The sequence below is a fragment of the Astyanax mexicanus genome, chromosome 1 (genome assembly GCF_023375975.1).
Source record: "Astyanax mexicanus isolate ESR-SI-001 chromosome 1, AstMex3_surface, whole genome shotgun sequence".
Taxonomy (NCBI): Eukaryota; Metazoa; Chordata; class Actinopteri; order Characiformes; family Acestrorhamphidae; genus Astyanax; species Astyanax mexicanus.
Genome location: NC_064408.1, coordinates 101,575,812 through 101,593,858, shown reverse-complemented (window position 1 = coordinate 101,593,858; position 18,047 = coordinate 101,575,812). Strand labels below are relative to the sequence as shown.

General features: G+C 38.9%; 1 protein-coding gene across 11 annotated transcripts in view; it reads right to left on the bottom strand.

Annotated features, from left to right (window-relative positions):
* dip2ca (disco-interacting protein 2 homolog Ca) overlaps positions 1–18,047 on the bottom strand; it is a 190,742-nt gene that overhangs the window by 171,501 nt on the left and 1,194 nt on the right. Inside the window, exon 1 of one of the 11 annotated variants that reach the window (XM_049463084.1) lies at positions 12,926–13,061. The exons of the other annotated variants lie outside the window; for them this stretch is intronic. Within the exon in view, the coding sequence (XP_049319041.1) occupies positions 12,926–12,986 (61 nt within the window). The 5' untranslated portion in view covers positions 12,987–13,061. Of the gene's footprint in view, positions 1–12,925; positions 13,062–18,047 lie in introns of those variants that run through there. 11 annotated transcript variants of the gene reach the window in all.

Sequence of the window (18,047 nt, the reverse complement as noted above, 5' to 3'; positions counted from 1 at the left end):
CGTCTCCTGTTCGGTCCCCTGTCCAGTCTCTGTTTCCGTCCACAGTCCAGTCCCTACCCTCTGTCCAGTCTAAGCCCCTAGCCCAGTCTATGTTCTCCTCCACAGTCCAGTCTCTGTCCCAGTCTAATGTCCAGTCCTCTGTCCAGTCTCCGTTCGTGTCCCCTGTCCAGTCCCTGTTCCCTCTCTCTCGGCGCCTCTGGTAGTGGCGCCGTTGAGGGGGGGTAATGTCACAGTTTAGCCTTTGTCTGTCTTCTGTTTCTCCCTCGTTTGGTCTCTTGTGCTCCTGCCCCTCTGTTTTCCTGTCAGTGTTCACAGCCATGTGCTATTGTTGTTGTTAGTATTTGTCTCCGCCCTAGCTCCGCCCCAGCCCTGCCCTGTAGCATCAGTGTTCTCACCTGTGTCCTGTTTGTAACCCCGCCCCCTCGTCTTCCTAGCCCAGGTGTTTCTCACTCTCCTCTTGTATTTAAGCCCCTCTGTTAGAATGTTCAGTGTCGAGTCTTTTGTATTTTGTCTTTTGTATCTTGTATCCAGTATCCTTTGTATCCAGTATCCAGTATGTATCCTTGCTACCCGTATGTTTCCTTGTCTTAGTTTCTTAGTCTGTGTTTCTTATTTATATCATCCAAGCCTTGTTTTTGCGTTACCCGCGTTTTGTTTATTTTGATTTATCTTGTCTGTTTAATTATAATAAATATCTTTGCACTTACGTCCATCCCTCCTCCTCCTTCACACCCCTCCGACTCCCTTGTAACACAATCCAGATACTAGTCACATGACGGAAGCAGCTGTAAAACGGATCTCTGAGTCTCTGAGTGCTTTTCAATAAGATAAGTTTAATTGCCATCTATACTAATGATAAAGCAAGCTTTAGAAAGAGCTTTCTGTTTTGGCCTTGGGCCGTCTATATTTGCAGTGTCATGTGAGAGAGAGAGAGGCATTTGAATGACATTTCCATTTATTCACCCAGCCACCGCTCTTATCTTGATTAACTCCATTCATTGTAGTTAATTGAGAAGAGTCATGGAACATAAGGTGACCACATTCACATTTATGGCATTTAGCTGACACTCCTATACAGAGCAGCTTACACTGGAATCAGGTTACACTGAAGAGTGAATGTAGTGCTCAAAAATGCTGTATATCATTTGAACTTAACTTGGAAAGTTGAGAGAACCTTACAAAACCCAAGTTTAGCATCTAAGATGGCTGCACTGCACATTAACAGTAGCAAAATCAGTAATATTTTACTATATATACTACTATGCTATCTGTGAACATGTTTAAGTGATGTTTGGATTGGCAAATTAATGTATAATACAATTTTATCAACTGGAATCTCCAAAAAAAAAAAAAAAACTGGGACATATTTTTGACTGGGTTGGCCATGGATTTGCCATAAAACACCAGTAAATGATTTTTAAACTCTAGTCTATCACAGAGAAGGTAGGGTTGTTACCCACAACACTACACAAACGACCTTAACAGTGAAAAGAAATGGTGCTAAGGCCGTGTGCTATATACACATGTAAACCAAAGAAGCAAGATATACAGCTCTGGAAAAAATGAAAGACCACTTAAAAATGACGACTTTCTTTGATTTTACCAAATTAAAAACCTCTGGAATATAATCAAGAGGAAGATGGAGGATCACAAACCCTCAAATCAAGCTGAACTGCTTGATTTTTGCACCAGGAGTGGCATAAAGTTATCCAAAAGCAGTGTGTATGACTGTTGGAGGAAAACATGCATGAAGATGCATGAAAATTGTGATTAAAAGCCAGGGTTACCAGATACTGATTTCTGACTCTTAATATGTTATGAATATGAACTTGTGTTCATATTATTATGAATTATTTTGTGGTCCTAAAGCTCTGCATCTTTTTGTAATTTCAGTTATTTCTCACTGTCTGCAAATAAATGCTCTAAATGACAATAGTTTTATTTGTAATTTGGGAGAAACGTTGTCCAAAGTTTATAGAATAAAACAACAATGTTGATTTTACTCAAACATATACCTATAAATAGCAAAATCAGAGAAACTGATTCAGAAACTGAAGTGGTCTCCTATTTTTTTCCAGAGCTGCACAGTTGCTACATTTCCTTCGAGATCAATACAGTGTCTGTTTGTCTGTGTAGACCATAGTCTCCAATACAAGTGTGGTCCAAAACAGTCATTTTAGGTTTAAGTTTTATTATTATTTAATGATGTAAAAGGGGACGCTTTGTGCCTAGAAAGCACACAGGTCACCATCCACTTCTGGCCCACATTTCATCAGTACCATCACCTAGTCCACCTTCCACAGTCAGATGACAGCAATCACTCTGTCCAAATCCGAGTGCCACAACTAGCTGCATTTGGGCCAAGTGTAATGTTAGCAGGGTGAATGTGGGCCAAAGCCCAAAAGCCAGGGTGAACTTTAAGACCTTGTTAACACCTGATCACTTCATGTGACCAGTATCTGGATTGTAAAGTGATAGGATTCCTAACACATGCATTCACAGTATTCAAATACATCTACAGTTTTTATTGTTAAATGTGTTTTGGAGAGAGGGATATGTTTAGATGTTATAACATGTGACTCAGATCTGTCTCAGATCACCTCTGGAAAAGGATTGTGTGATTAGATTTGTATCTGTTATAAATTTTGCATTGGGTGTGTTTACACTTGCACTATATGTGGTTTGGCCTTATCTGGATCAGGATCATAATGTGGCTCAGATTATCACAACTGAACGTGATTTGGCCCACAATACACACTGAACAAAATTATGAAATTTACTTTAAAAAGTTTTGCAACTTTCTGCATTTGCTTTTTTTTAAGTAAATTTAATTTCAGCTAAATTTAAGTAACTTCAATCCTTTCTTTTAGTAACCTTCATTTAATCTCTGCATACAATATTACTTAATTATGATTACCTAATTTATACAATTTTACTCAAATAATGTATGATACATAACATATTATAATTTAAATATTTTAGTTAAAACAAACATTCAAATATTTACATAATCTCAAAGATTTATTTTGTAAACAGACACAGTTAGTTCACTTTAGTACACTAAAAAGAACGTATTGCATGCCATCCATGTGTAAATATTTAAATTTCAGGAATTATAATATATTATGTATCATAATAATTTGAATAATATTGTATAAATTAAGTAATTGTAATTAGGTAATATTGTATTCAGAAATTAAGTAAAGGTTACTTTAAGAAAGGATTGATTCAGCAAAAATAAATTAAATAAAGTGTACTAAAAGAAAGGATTGACTGAAGTTCAGTTCACTTATTTTACTATATGTAACATTTAAGTCTTGAAGTTGAGTTGAAGTTACTTAAATTTATCTGAAACTAAATTTACTTAAAAAAGCAAATGCAGAAAGTTTTTTTTAAAGTAAATTTTACTCATCATTTTCTTCAGTGCACTTGCCATAGCCACAGCCATGATGACTGTGTTTAGTGCCTTAATAACTGGGTCATATCTTGGAAGAGCCTCCAACATTGTGGTCATAGAGATGCAGTGAACAGAGATTGCACTGAAGATCTAGAGGGGGTTGTGTTTAGCTTACACTGAACAAGTGCTAGCGTCAAGTGGGTAGTCCATAGTTAGACGTCTGAGGACTTCAGCTTGAGTGCCTTGGATGACTGGAGGACTGGTTATGTCATATGCGTGGGGACTGTTTATTGTGACAGGCTGACGAGTGAAGGAACTTTGGATGTCGGTGACCTTCAGCTTGAAGTATGTAGTGAAATCATCCACAGTCAAAGAGAATGTGGGTGGAAACAGAGCGACATTCGAAAAAAACGAGTGAGAAACAACCAGGGAACAATCTGCCTGGGTTAGAGCTATACTACTATACACTTAGGCTATGTTACCTGAGTTGTGAACTGGAATAATGGAAAAAAACTAAAGAACATACAGTATATGCCTTACTCAGATTTCCGCAGTATACAGGGCAGGGTTGCAAAGGTATAAGATTTTTACTGTATGGTAACCATCTCAGGAAATATCACAAAATTTCACACTAATTCATTAACACAATAATAATAAACAGTTTTTTTCTGAGCTGGATTACTTACTAATAATTGTTGACAGGCTGAGAGCTGATTATATAGAGTAAGTATAGAGAAGTATTCTAAGATGCATATATCACGTCCATAAGTTTTTTTCTGAACCTGCATTATAAAGCATACAATAGCTGGTTAGCCATGATGCAAACAGCTAGGCTCAGCCAGGTTAACACTGTGTTCCATGATGTGGAACCCGAGTTAACTGTACAGTTCTATGGCTATGGCTGCTTTAATGACACACAAATAGAGAGAAGTAATAGTAAACGGTATAAAACTACTGCTTTTACTAGTGTTAATGTGCAGTACAGCCATCTTGGATCTTGGGAGTGTTGGTGAGGCTCCCACCACTTTCCAAGTAGGAACTCTAACCTGAAGGAACGTTACAGTTAAAATTTCCTACTTGAAATTTCAACATCCAAGCTTAAATGGAAAGCAGTACATAGACCATAATGCTAACAAATACAGCAGCGGGCCTTGCCTGTGTTGGGATTGGTTTAGCTGCAATGCTAACAGCGGGCTTTAGCAGGCTTAGAGAAAGTTAGCCACAATGCTAACTGCCTGAGCAGTTTATTATTCACTGTATGATAACCATGCATTGTAATACTATGATATATATTATGAATCTGGTTACCACTACTTGGAATAAGGAAGTTCCGACATCCAAGCTCAAATGGAAAGCAGCACATAGGCCATAATGCTAACAAACACAGCAGCAGGCGTTGCTCATGTTGGGATTGGTTTAGCTGCAATGCTAACAGCTGGCTTTAGCAGGCTTAGAAAAAGTTAGCCACAATGCTAACTGCCTGAGCTGATAGTTTTAGCATTCACTGTATGATAACCATGCATTTTCATACTATGGTATATATAGTATATACAATCCAGTTACCATTGCAACCATTATGCAAGGTCAGTGTCCTCAGAATAAAAGAGGCTAGACCACAGTTTCATTACATGCTTTTAGCACAGACTAAATACAAGCTAGGCTATGTGTCACACCGCATTGATTTGTTTTTTCGTACGAGATCTGAAGGTGAGCATGAAAAGGCTTCGGCCTTGGTTTGTCTGCACTGTTAGTTTTACGGACACACTCTGTCAAACAAATAATCAACCAGCAAAAGCAATGGAACAAGGAAATCTCTCCCGCTGTCCTAAATCTAACACATGTACACACAGCAGAGACAGAGAGAGAGATCCGCAGCTGTTGTAACACATGTAAGTGCAAACGGGGCTATTCCTGTGTCGCATTCTTCAGCGCGTGTTGTGGCCTCCTAGCTGTGGCCTAGGCAGTATGATGTCATGCAGGATGCCAGGTGTCTCCCTTTCCTATTTACTTTAGCATGGAGTTCTCTGGGCTGGCGGACAGACGGACAGAGAGACAGACTGCTCTGACCGTGGGGGACAGGGGAAAGAGCTAATGCTGCTTACTGAACAGCAGAGTCAAAGGTTACCGTTTACAGGATGTAGAGGCTTGGGCTAGGCATAGCTGAGCTTAGGCCTGGGCAAAACAATGAATTTGTGATTGACTATTCAAAAACAGTTTGGATCGTTTTGTTTTTATTATTAATAATGTTATTGCAAGGTTAATAGAAACACATTATGACGTAGATAATGTTCCATCCAAACTGCATAAAGGTGTAGCAATTTAAAAACTCATCTTGAATTATTTTTTTTTATTTTGGGTACACCACATTGATTGGCACATAATAATACCATTACAATGTTTGATATAATAGAAAAATACATATAGTGAGAACAGTACTTATCCTATAATAATGATATACGGCAGATATATTTTAGGGCCATATATTTCTCACCTTTTTTTTAAGATGTAAAAACAAATATTTTTTTTAAATATGCTTTATATCATAAATACTAAAAATGCTTTAGAGCGTCTCTATATAATATAATAAAGCCACAAGCTAACATATAAGCCGCAAGATAACAAACATGCCAAAATGAACATGCTAATCACAAAACATTCATACAATACAATGCAATATGTTGTGAGTCTGTAGCTATATGCTAAAGACCAGAAATCTGCTGGTTTGATCCCCTGGACTGTCTAATTGGTCCACAGCTCCAGCTATGTGTTCTTACCCAAAATTCAAAAGAGTTTTATCCAGTGCTACAATATACAATATAAAAGTACTGGGACGCCTGCTTAACCTCTGTTTCTTCTTAAATTAAAGGTTTTAAAAAGAGTTTCTCCTTTTGCTTTTATAGAATTTACGACCTCTACTGTCCAGAAAAGACTTTCGGCTAGCTGTAAGAATCTGATTGATAAAAACATGATAGGGTCAACTAATCCCAAAAATATTGGATTGCGCACCAACAGGCAGAACTTGAAACAAAGACATACAGTGTATTGAAAATACTGTATACAGTAAGCATCCCAAATGGAACTAATTATTTCTGGACATGTCATCCAGGCCTAGCCAAGTGTCTAGGCAGCCTGAGTCAGTCAGGGCTGCTCTCCAGCAGCTGTGTCCTCTGGTGAAAAGTATGGTTACAGACCTAGCATTGAGTTACAGTCTAATAACACAGTCACGCAGCAAAAATATGCAGTCTGCTGGGCTCCCTGTGCGAGAATCGTTCTCTAAATCTAGAGGACAGAGCACTGCCTCCACAATAAAGCTTCAGTAAGGCAAAGTCAGCGAGGTGTGAAATTGTTTGCCGCCTTTCCCAAGGGCACTGGCTACTTTTAATAACCAATGACAATAATACGTATAAGCAGCGGCTCTGGTTTGTATTGGATACACAGAAACGGTATCATCTGAGGGACAATTTTACTTACTATTTCACTCACTACACTCCCTCAGATTCTTTATGTTGGCTGAAAAAAAATGACAGCAAGAGATACACAAAGAATCTACTTCACGTGTTGTTATGGGACGGTCCACTGAAGTTCTGATGTTATCAAACCTCTTGGTATCCCATGGTACCCCTCATATAGTCACAACAAAGAAACCTCGGCCTCTGGAGACGACCCAAGCCTGGAATGAGGAGCGGAAACCTGATATCTGCAGGCTCCTACGTACTCCATCAGCACACCGCTGTGCTGCATTTCCAAACGGCCGAGAACAAACAGAGAAGCTCTTCTGAAGAATCTAGTCCTGTTTCCTTTGCTTCTTCAGAGCCACCGTGAAACCCATGCTGACATCCATGCTTAATAAAAGCACAATTAATAAAAAAAAGGCCTCTTAACCCTCTTCCTCCTGAGAGGTCAGAGGGTCAGCGTGCAACAGCGATTGGATTAGAAGCGAGGATAAGCAATTTGAAGGTCAATGGGATGACATAATCCTGCGTGGCAGTCAACAGTTGAAGGAGCTCTGTGGTAACAGATGGGCCGCCACAGAGAGTCACACAAAGACAGTAGCTGGCTGCATCATACTGCAGCTCAGAGAGGCTGAATAAACCCAATGCACTCACCACCACCACCCACCTGAAAAAGGGCCATCTGAGCGGTGCTTTATTTTAACAGAGAAGATGGAAGAAGCTTAAAGAAAGAGAAAAAAAATAAAGAATCCGGTAGAGAACAAGAGAGAGAGAAAGGTCACTGTAAATTATAGCTCTTTTTGAGTCTAGCAGCGTTCTGAAGGAGGCAGGTTGGTAATATGCGTCCTCAGCAGTCTAGGTGGTGGAGACGCAGAATGGAACAGGCTCTCTGATGGCATGCGCTCATGAATGGCACAGGCTGAAGGGATTGAGAGAGAGAGGAAATTAGGGCTAAGCAGGTGCTACAACATCTGCTCCCTTTGCTCGCAGCTACACTCTGCAAAGTTTGAAGACACGAGTCTATTTACATCTCACTATTATCTAATCATTGAAGGATTAATAAGAGTTTATATCACACAGTATCAGCTTCATTATTATACAGGTTTATAAGGAGTCATTGTCACACAATTACAATGATGTATTTTTTATGATTCATGATCTGAACTACAAAAATGCATAGATGGGTGCTACCATGTGTTTAGGCAATTGCTTTGTTATCTATTGGTTGCTAATTGGTTACTAGGCAGTTACTTTGATATCTGAGTTAGCTGACAGGTGGCTGATAATGTACACTGTGTAATAATAAGGGTTCCAAGGCTTTTGTGAATCAGATAAAGCATATACTAGTGCATCTAAAAAAAATAGAATATTACAGCACTTCATGCTTCGCTCTGCTGACAACTTTCATGGAGATGCGGATTTCATTTTCCAGCAGGACTTGGCACACTGCCCAAACTGCCAAAAGTACCAATTGGTCTTATACAATATTTAAATTTTCTGAGACATTGATTTTTGGGTTTTCATTGGCCATAAGCCATAATCATCAACAATAAAATAAATAAACACTTAAAATAGATCATTCTGTGTGTAATACATCTATACAATATATGCGTTTTACATTTTGAACTGAATTACTGAAATAAAGTAACTTTTCAATGATATTCTAATTTTTGGAGATGCACTAATATACAGAATAAAAAAATATATATGCAATAGTGCAACTTTAGGCACTAGTAACTTTAAGAACTAGTGATGTTGTTTTTGTATTTATATTTGAACAACTTGATTTTTATTTATTCCAAAATATGAGCACATGCTTAATACAGTATTATTATATAATATAATTCTTATTGATTTGACTCCACTTAACCGCCATCAAATCAATACAGCATGATGCAATGGTGAATTAATACCCTACTGTAATAAATACTATATGTCTAGGTCATAAATTACTGGCTGTTTTTGTGAGCTACGAATGTTGAAACACAAACCATGATGCTCTGCACGTCTGACCAGAGTTCCAATTTATTCCTGGCATTTAGCAAATGACATGATCCCGCCCCCACGGCCACACGGAGGTGAGTGTTAGTGACACAACCCAAGCACCAGCATTCGCCATGGGAAGCCTCCCCTCGACCCCACTGGCAGCTTGCTGTCAGCTCCTATCAGCACTCGCAGCACACCTATACAACATACTCCTCAGTCAGCACCAAACAACAGCTAACACCCCAAGCAACACCTACAGCAAGATTAGGAAACTTGCTTAGAGTCTGAGAGGAAAAAACAGACAGAAACTTCAAGCTGAGGTGTGTTTTTGCCTCACACAATAGGACAACTGTAACGGACCTTCTTTGTTGAAATAAGAACTGTTTACTACAGAAGGATTCTGAAAGGCCACACAAACAAGCACAGCTTCAAACAAATGTGCTTTTATGATTTTAACCACCCCAGCTTTTAAACAGCTTCGCAGTAGAAAAACATACTGGAATAGAGGTGTAAGAAAAGAGTGACACACTGGAGTATCGCAATATTAACGATTGCGAAAACTGATCAGCACTACAGAACTGGAGAGGCTGCTCTGCTCTCTTTGAGAGTTCAAATTTTAGAATAAAAGTCTTGATATCATCTATTACTAATAATATTCTCAATTTTGTATGTCTAGTGTTGCTGTTTCTGTCATTTTGAAGCAACAGATGAAGCAAGGAATCAATCAGGGCTACAGAACTGCTCTCTTTGAGAGTTTTCATTTCTGAGTAAAAAATCTGAAACCATATAATACTATTAATATTCTCAATTTTGTACATCTATTGTTGCTGTTTTTGTCTTTTTGCTTTCTTTGAGAGTTCAAATTAGAGGTCTGCGCGGGACTGTTTTTTTAAACCCGCTCCCGCCCGCTCCCGCGTCTTTTTGTCCCGCTCCCGCCCGCTCCCGCAAAAAAATCACTTCTTTTAATCCCGCTCCCGCCCGCCACATACACATTCCCGCCGCTCCCGTCCCGCAGTCCTAATATGAATTGAATTAATTACATTTAGTGCTTCAAATTTACATATGTATTTATTAAAACAGCAATTCAGTTCGCAGTCCAAACACATGCCATCAGGTGCATCAAGAATCCTAGAAGTGGATTAGAAGTGGATCTATATTATATAAAATAATAAATGTAAAAATATATAAAATTAAATTCAATTAGTTTAATTAATATTTGTATTATTATTATTAATAATAATAATAACAATAATAACAATAATAATAATAACAATAACAATGTTATTGTTATTATTATTATTGTTATTATTGTTATTATTGTTATTATTATTATTATTATTATTATTATTATTTTGCACCAGTATAGTAAATGTCGTCCTTTAAATTACACACCCCCCTCCCCCCCCCCCCCCCCCTCCTCTGCACACGCCTGCTGGAGATGCTGAAAATGTGTGTGTGTGTGTCCATCCTCCGAGAGATTTTTCTTGTGTTTTTTTGTTGCTTGCATGGGAATCATAGCGTGATTATTATAATTTTCTTAACTATTTATCAATTTGCGGGAGCGGGACCACATGTTAATGTGGTCCCGCTCCCGCATGGCCTGTATTGATTAAATTACCGCTCCCGCCAATAACAATTCAGTTTTGTCCCGCGCCGCAACATATTCTGACGGGTCCCGCGGGTCCCGCGGGACTCCCGCGGGAGTGCAGACCTCTAGTTCAAATCACCTAGCTTACAGTATCACAGTTAATCACAATATATTGTACTGTAATCTATATAGTACATAAAGCATCACCTGGTTCTTGCCAATACACAGTTCCAGACCTTACTGAAAGCAACCATCCCATACTAAATGACATGATGATGTCAACGAATGCTTTATGAGGTCAATCCCTGCCTTAAGTCTCTCTTTGCAAAAAATACAGAATTCTGAGAAAGAAAAAGAAAGCTTACATCTGCTACTTCTCTGTCGAATGCATAACACCACAGTATCACTACTCCTTTCAATACCATTATTCCTTCCCATGCAGTGTTAAGTCCCAAAGGAGGACTGTGACTCTAGCCAATGTAGGTCAAAAGGATTCTTTCTTCTAGTCCCATGAGGAAAGCATTTTACGTATACACCAGCACTACTGTAATCATTATCCCTAGAAAGAGACTTTATTTCTGACATTTAATATGATGTTTGAGGATATATCATTCATTCTAGGCTTAAGAAGATGGACACAGACCATCAAAAAACAGTTTGTTGCCATCTGATGATAGTTTCTCAAGCTTGTCTTAGTAATAAATACAGCCACATTCACACCATAAGACAGAAAAAACAAAAATTCACAAGAGACCAGTGATGTATCTTCAATACAAATGATGAAAAACGGCTACTACATACGAAAGTAGGTCATCAACTAAACAGGAAGGTAGAAAAATATCAACTTGTTTCTCAAAATGAACAATTTTCATTTTTTTTGTGCATTATGGGTAAACTTCAGGTCATGGGGCCCAGCTAACCAAGTGTACAAGGACTTGTACACGTCTCGTCAGTCGTACAGAAGGCTATGTAAACAATCCTTGTTGGACAGCATCTAATATCAGTAGCAGTTTACATTTAGAGTGACACCATGTATTTTAAGTAGTAGATCAATGGTGATCTGAGTTATTAACTATTATGAGGCGTCCCTCTACAGCCCTCTGATCGAAGGACTCATCTGTGCACACATCAATAAAACAGGAGTCACTCAAAGGGACCTTGAGCTGTCGCATCCGTTCCAGGAGAAAGAGGTGGGAGTGCTCATATCCTCAGTGGGCCGACTCAATGCGTCAATCTAAAATAAATCCCACCAATTCACAGCAGTGCACTGAATTCATACCAAGGTCATTGTATCCTGCATTTGTACCATATCCTATCATTTTCTTTACATTTATATTCTGCCCTGAGGTCCACTTGCGACAGCTGTGTACCAACAGGCATGTAATTCATTTTTATACTTTCTTGAATCACTCTTTTTCAGTTAGAATTGAACAGGCTGCTATAGCTACTGTAACTTTAATACTGATTTATGTAAAGGATGTCTGATTATTCTGAAATATAAATGAAATATATTTCATTTCACACAGAAACAAGTATTGTGTTCCATGACTTTTGCCACATCTCCCATGTAGGCAAAATAACACTGCATTGTTCTGTGGGATATGCATGAGGGGCCTCCTGCATTGAATGTGCGTGTGATTTCTTCCATGTGATTCGCTTGTTAAGTTAAGTAAAGCTAAGATAAGTAAACAAAACTGTAATTCTTAAAAAACACTTTCTTTCAAAGTCAAATGAGTGCTGGATATTAATCTACACAGGTTTCTCTCCCAAGTAAAGTGCTTTCATTTATTTACAGCAAGCTTACATTTCCAGATTTCTCCAGCATTAAGGCTGGAGCATTAACATTAGCCGCTAGCCACTACACTGAGGAACCCTGAGTGTTCCAGTAAGCCAGGGCACTATTAGGTAGCGGTTCGCCCCACACAGCTTGTTTTAACCCAGGCTACAGTCCATTATACTTGCCTCTGAATGGCAAAAGAGCTAGTGCTTAGAGCAGTTAGCAGCTAATGCTAATACTGCTCCAGTCCTGGTGCTGGAGAACTAAACTGAAACTGCTGTACAATGCTGTACTTCAGCGGATTGGCTTTACTGCTCCTTACCACACAACTGGTAAAATTCATACATAAGGTTCACTGGATTGGGAAAATTAAAGGATCTTAAGTGTGCCTTATAGTGTGAAAATATGGTGTACTTTAAAGACAATTCAACCATGTTTACATACATGACAATCTTTTATTTATATTTTCATTTTCCATGATATGGGCTGAAAAGCATGCCCACACTGCAGATCTTAAATGCCTTAAAATAAATGTCCCTTATTTGAACACAGCATTATGATGCACTTTTTCATTTTAAAAGAAACACTTCCAGAGTGGTTATGGCAATATAACTGCACAAAAGCACTATATTATAAAAGCATTTACAATAAAAACAAAAAGCTGCACCTGGGACATGGTTATCTAATGAGCTCACTGATCTGCTTTATTATAAACGCCTACTTACCTTGCTCATGTACAGCTAGATACTGTATGTCATCTATCGATGCACAACTAACACTAGCCATTCACAAGCCCTTCACCACCAGCGGTCAGTCTCTGACTACAGTCACCCTTGACTGGCAGACTACTCTCAACATAGAAGTGGCGCTGACACGTGTATAAAAAACCCAGCGCCACCGCTGTGCCTGATACGCCAATACCAGTAGCGTGTCACTGTCACTGCTGTGCTCAGAATAATACCCTAATAATATCTGACCAACTCTGGTCTTATGGTCCACTGACCAGCAATGAATGAGTGGCTGAAAAATAGTGCAAGTAGGGCTGCACAATATTGGAAAAAATAGCATTGCAATATTTTTTTCTGCAACATACTGTATAATGCTATATTAAAACCTACAGGAATTTCCACCAGATGTTGTGTTTCCAGCCAAAATGTCATAAAGATAATAAATCACGTGCTGTGTCCAAGACTGGAAAAAAAGAAATAAATGATATTCAGCAGATATAATCTGCCTCTGGTAGATACTCTATGTGGATAAAAGTATTGGGACACTTTACACCTAAAGCAACTTTTCTGATATCCCATACAAAATCTATAGGCATGAATTGGAGTTGGTCCCCTCTTTACAGCTCTAACAGCGGGATAAGAATGGTGAAAAGTAAGCAGAGCAGTGGTTACATGCAATAATACTAGAAGGGAAGAAATTTCATTAGCTGACTTGTTGCAGTGGTGCCATTGTATTACAGTACCACACTGGAGTTCAATGAGCTCTCTAGAACTTCCCATTCTTTCAGTAATGTAATGACAGACTGCATCTTTAGGTGCTTGATTACAATAGACATGTGGCAATGGGACTGAATATGCTGATATATTATATATATTGTGCAACACTATGTGCAAGGAAACATTTTACCTCTACAACAACATTTTTTTTCTTTGGAACAAGATGCTTGAGTTGCTCCATTAGCTTGATGTTTAAATTGCTTGTTGATTCCATATCATATATTGAATGGGACGGAGTCATGCTACTAATGAGGTAGTATGTGTAAGCTACAGACCAGGTAAAACAGGTCCTCAGTAGGACTCTTACATGAAGGGTTCTTCTCAGTAGATTTAAGTACGAGTCTTTGATTTATCTTCTTTTTTCCCTTCATGATAAGCATGCACATGGAATTGTGGGTGAATGAGGGCAGCAGAGAATACATCAGTTGCAATCTTCAGATCACTCAGAATGTTGGCAGTATGTTCTGATGTGTAGCCGAGCTAGGCTGCAGCCTCAACTTTAGTAGGCAAAGTATTAACATTGATATAAGAATGATTAATTTGATTAAAAGTTCAGAAATTCATTCATTTTTAATTCATTTAGCCATTGGATACAGTCTGCAATTCTACAACTATAGACTACTGGATCTATAATGTGTAGAAAGGTCATAGTAGCATGTGAGGTTTAAAGCAAGGAAAGGGTTTGTAACAAGGCAAAGGGTATATTAACAGAGACATTTCTGCTGGATGTGAGAGGAGTTCTCTGACCAATCATAGATGTCTTCTGGACTGTCTGGACAAATCACATGGTCTACCAGAGCGCATAATTAATGGGTACTGAAATGTAAAATATGCATAAGAATTACAAATATGCATCTCCTTTTCACATTCAGTCCAGGAATGGATTCTCTGGAATTGCACTGGTAAGATAGAATAGAGGAAAGTACCCTTTTCCTAAGTGTGAAGTGTGAATGGTGACGCACGCAAACACTATAAGAGCTGATTAAACCTAATGAAGCTTGAAGGGCATCTAAAAATATCATCTTAATTGGTAGCAAATACTGGGTTAAACCGAAAGGCTCTTACATGGGGAAATTCTGTAAACATGGTGGTGTGTTGGGCATACAGTATGACAAGTGCACAGCCAGCTGTTGCTTTTGCTCTGAGACAAAGACAAAAACTCTTCAGTGGTAAGGGCACATCAACAAAGCCGACACTGCCAGACACGCAGTAATTGCCACCTTCTCTCCTTATTCCAGTCATAAAGAGGAAAATAAAAGGGTCATTCTGATTTCTCCAGACATCCCGTGCGTAGGTGTGAGTTTTATGAAACAGGTGGTACACAGTCATCGTGCCTCGCGCTCGAGAACTGCGAAAAAACACAGGGAGGAAAGGGTTAACGCTGCTGCCTGACTGTGTATTGGAGCACCAGATGCCTGGGGCCTCGGAGGATGTGTAAAATGAAGCCCAGATGTGCCTGTAGAGGAGACTGCATTATGGGGGAACAAGTTAAAAAGCTGAAGGAATTTCAAAGCAATGCTCCTTGTCCAATGTTGAGCCTCGCATCCTCCTGCACCTCCTGTACCACACAATGCCAAAGAGGTTCACAATGCCACCCATCTTTGCTACGCTCCTGCCACAGACTTCCACTCGCCTGCCTAAGCCTTTCGGGTGACAGCTGAGGGACATCTGCCTAACAAGGAAAGTCTTTCCAAAAAAAACATCTCCATGATTCATTCCACCGATATGCACTGGGGGAAAAATATGCATAACGGGTTTCTTGGTGCTTCCGAGAGCAAACGTGTTAGTCCTACTGCCTGAAGCAGGTATTAGAGAATATAATCTCTCATGAGGATATATAGTGAAGAAGCTTATGACTTCTCATTAGAGGAGTATGGAGCAAGCTGAAACTACAGTTCTTACGTATGGTACATATGGGACTACTGCCACCTAAAATACCATCCATGCAATCCATGATTCTAAATGCTTTTTGTAGGGCATCCATTTTTTTGTCCCTTTCACTAAAATGTTCTTCAGTAAACTGATAAAATCATCAGTGTATGTGCAATATAATTAGTATTACTCAAAAACATGCTGTGTCCTATGATGGCCCCTAATGCATCCTGTTTTGTATCATTCACATAGCTGCTGAGCAGTACTAATTTAAATCAATATCATGATTAAATGACAATTTTACCCCATAACGATTAATTAATAAGCATTTGAGTGAATGACTGTCACTTTGCCCAGTTGTCTCTGTGTTTGGTTCTCCTGGATGGGGTGGAGTGAAATAAATACACATACAGTATAATGTTTTTAAGGGTACAATAAACAAATGTACAAAGTAGTAGATATTATTAAGATTACATAGGTAGATATTTTGAATCTCTAAAATGGCATGTCTAAAACTTCTGAGATGACAAATGACAAACAGCAAAAAAAAGAAAATACAGGGTTTTGGTATGATTCACAATATCTAGCTAACTTTTACACTAATGTAATTACACATTGTTACATATGGTGTTCTGAAAGTGACCACTGGCATCAGCCTAGTCCATACAAAACACTGACCAACTTACATCTGCACTAAGCTAGCATTATAATTTACCACAGAGGATTCATAAAACTAGGGACAGGTGTGAGGCCTGCTTCTCTCCTTCAGTTAACCGATTAATAAACAGGTCAAGAGTCCATGACCTTGCCCTGCTGTCCTGCATGTGTGTAATTACTGAAACTACCTGTCAGTAAGGCAACAACAAAACCTAGTCCAGTGTTGTTTTTCAAGCTATAAAGCTGTAGGTGTAAAATGAGCTATTTCTTTCTTAAGCAATATACGTAACAATCACAGCCTGAATTGACGGATGAAGATGGCAAAATCCAGCAATTCAAGCCCATGCCTCAACATGTAATGTTACCTACCTAGCTAGATAATCATAAACGCAATCCTCCATCCTGTTGCCAGTCACACTACTTGATAACTAGTACAAAAATAACTAGATAATTCTATGAAATTTCCTTCACTGTATCTGACTAGTAACAACTCTACTTTAGATATCAGAAATATTGTTATTACTAGTTAAAACTAGTCAAAATGGTAGATATCTGCACACATGATAGCTGCATGATTAATCATATTTTATCATTATCACAATATGATTTTTTTTACAGCTGTACGCAGGCAAGGTAGAGGTCTATATTGGACACATGGGAAAAATGGATGAAATGCAAGCCAAAAAACTTTGAGAAGCTTCTTCTAATTATATTACTTCACCCGAAACTATATAATAGAGTATCTATAAAACATTATATAATGTGAGCTACTACACAGAATATTATTTATCCTACCTATACTTTATTTAGAACAAGAGAGACCACCAAAATGTGCCAAAAAAACACTGGTTCTCCCATAACACAACTTAACCACCATCCAACCCAACACCAAGAGGGTGACTAACGCTCCACCAGAGTATCTATAAAACATTCTAAAACGTGAGCTATGCCACAGAATAAATTACTTTTTTGTATCATATCTAAGCTTTATTTAGAACAAGAGAGACCATCAAAAGCTGCCATAATAGGTTGAGAACCTTATCCACCATCCAACCCAACACCAAAAGGGCAAATAAGGCTCCACCAGGGATACCACCATGACAAAATCCCATTTATCTACAAACACATATAAATGATTAGTTATATGTGTTAGAAAAACTACCAGAGAGTTAAAACATGTTTATGCTGTGATTTTAACACTGTGGATTGTACCGTGTAGCCTGTAGAAATGAAGATGAAGATTTAAAAAAATGAAGATTTATTAGCTCGGCTCAGCGCCACTGTTTTACGCTTAGCAACGGTTACTAAGCTAACCAACGTTAGCTTGGTTAACGTTAGCTAGTTAACTAGCCTGGTTAGCTAGCTAACTGGCTAAGCTAGTTCAGCTAGTTTTCCTTAGCTATCCGTGAAAGGGACAGCAGCAGTCAGTGGCGGTGGGAGGAGAAGGACGAGCGCGGTCAGGAGGTTTAATAAAGAGGGAGGAGGGAGATGCGGTGTTTTCGCTAAGCCTTACAGCTAGTTAACTAGCTACATTCAGAGGGAAATGTGAAGTCTTTGAACGGCTCATTCAAGGTCAGTGAGAGCGAGCAGCCCCTGGATATATCTCCACTGTAGAGCAGAGAAATGCGGTGGAAATGTGAGAGCTGTGCCTCGCCTTTCCTTCTTACCACCAGTAAACCGACAGCAGAAACAGAGAGAGAGAGAGAGAGAGAGAGAGAGGGAGAGAGAGGGAGAGAGAGAGCCGCCACTGCTCCACTGACTGCTGGAGGAATAACAAGCTAACTCATTCGCCTTCAACATCTGGTGAGGGCTG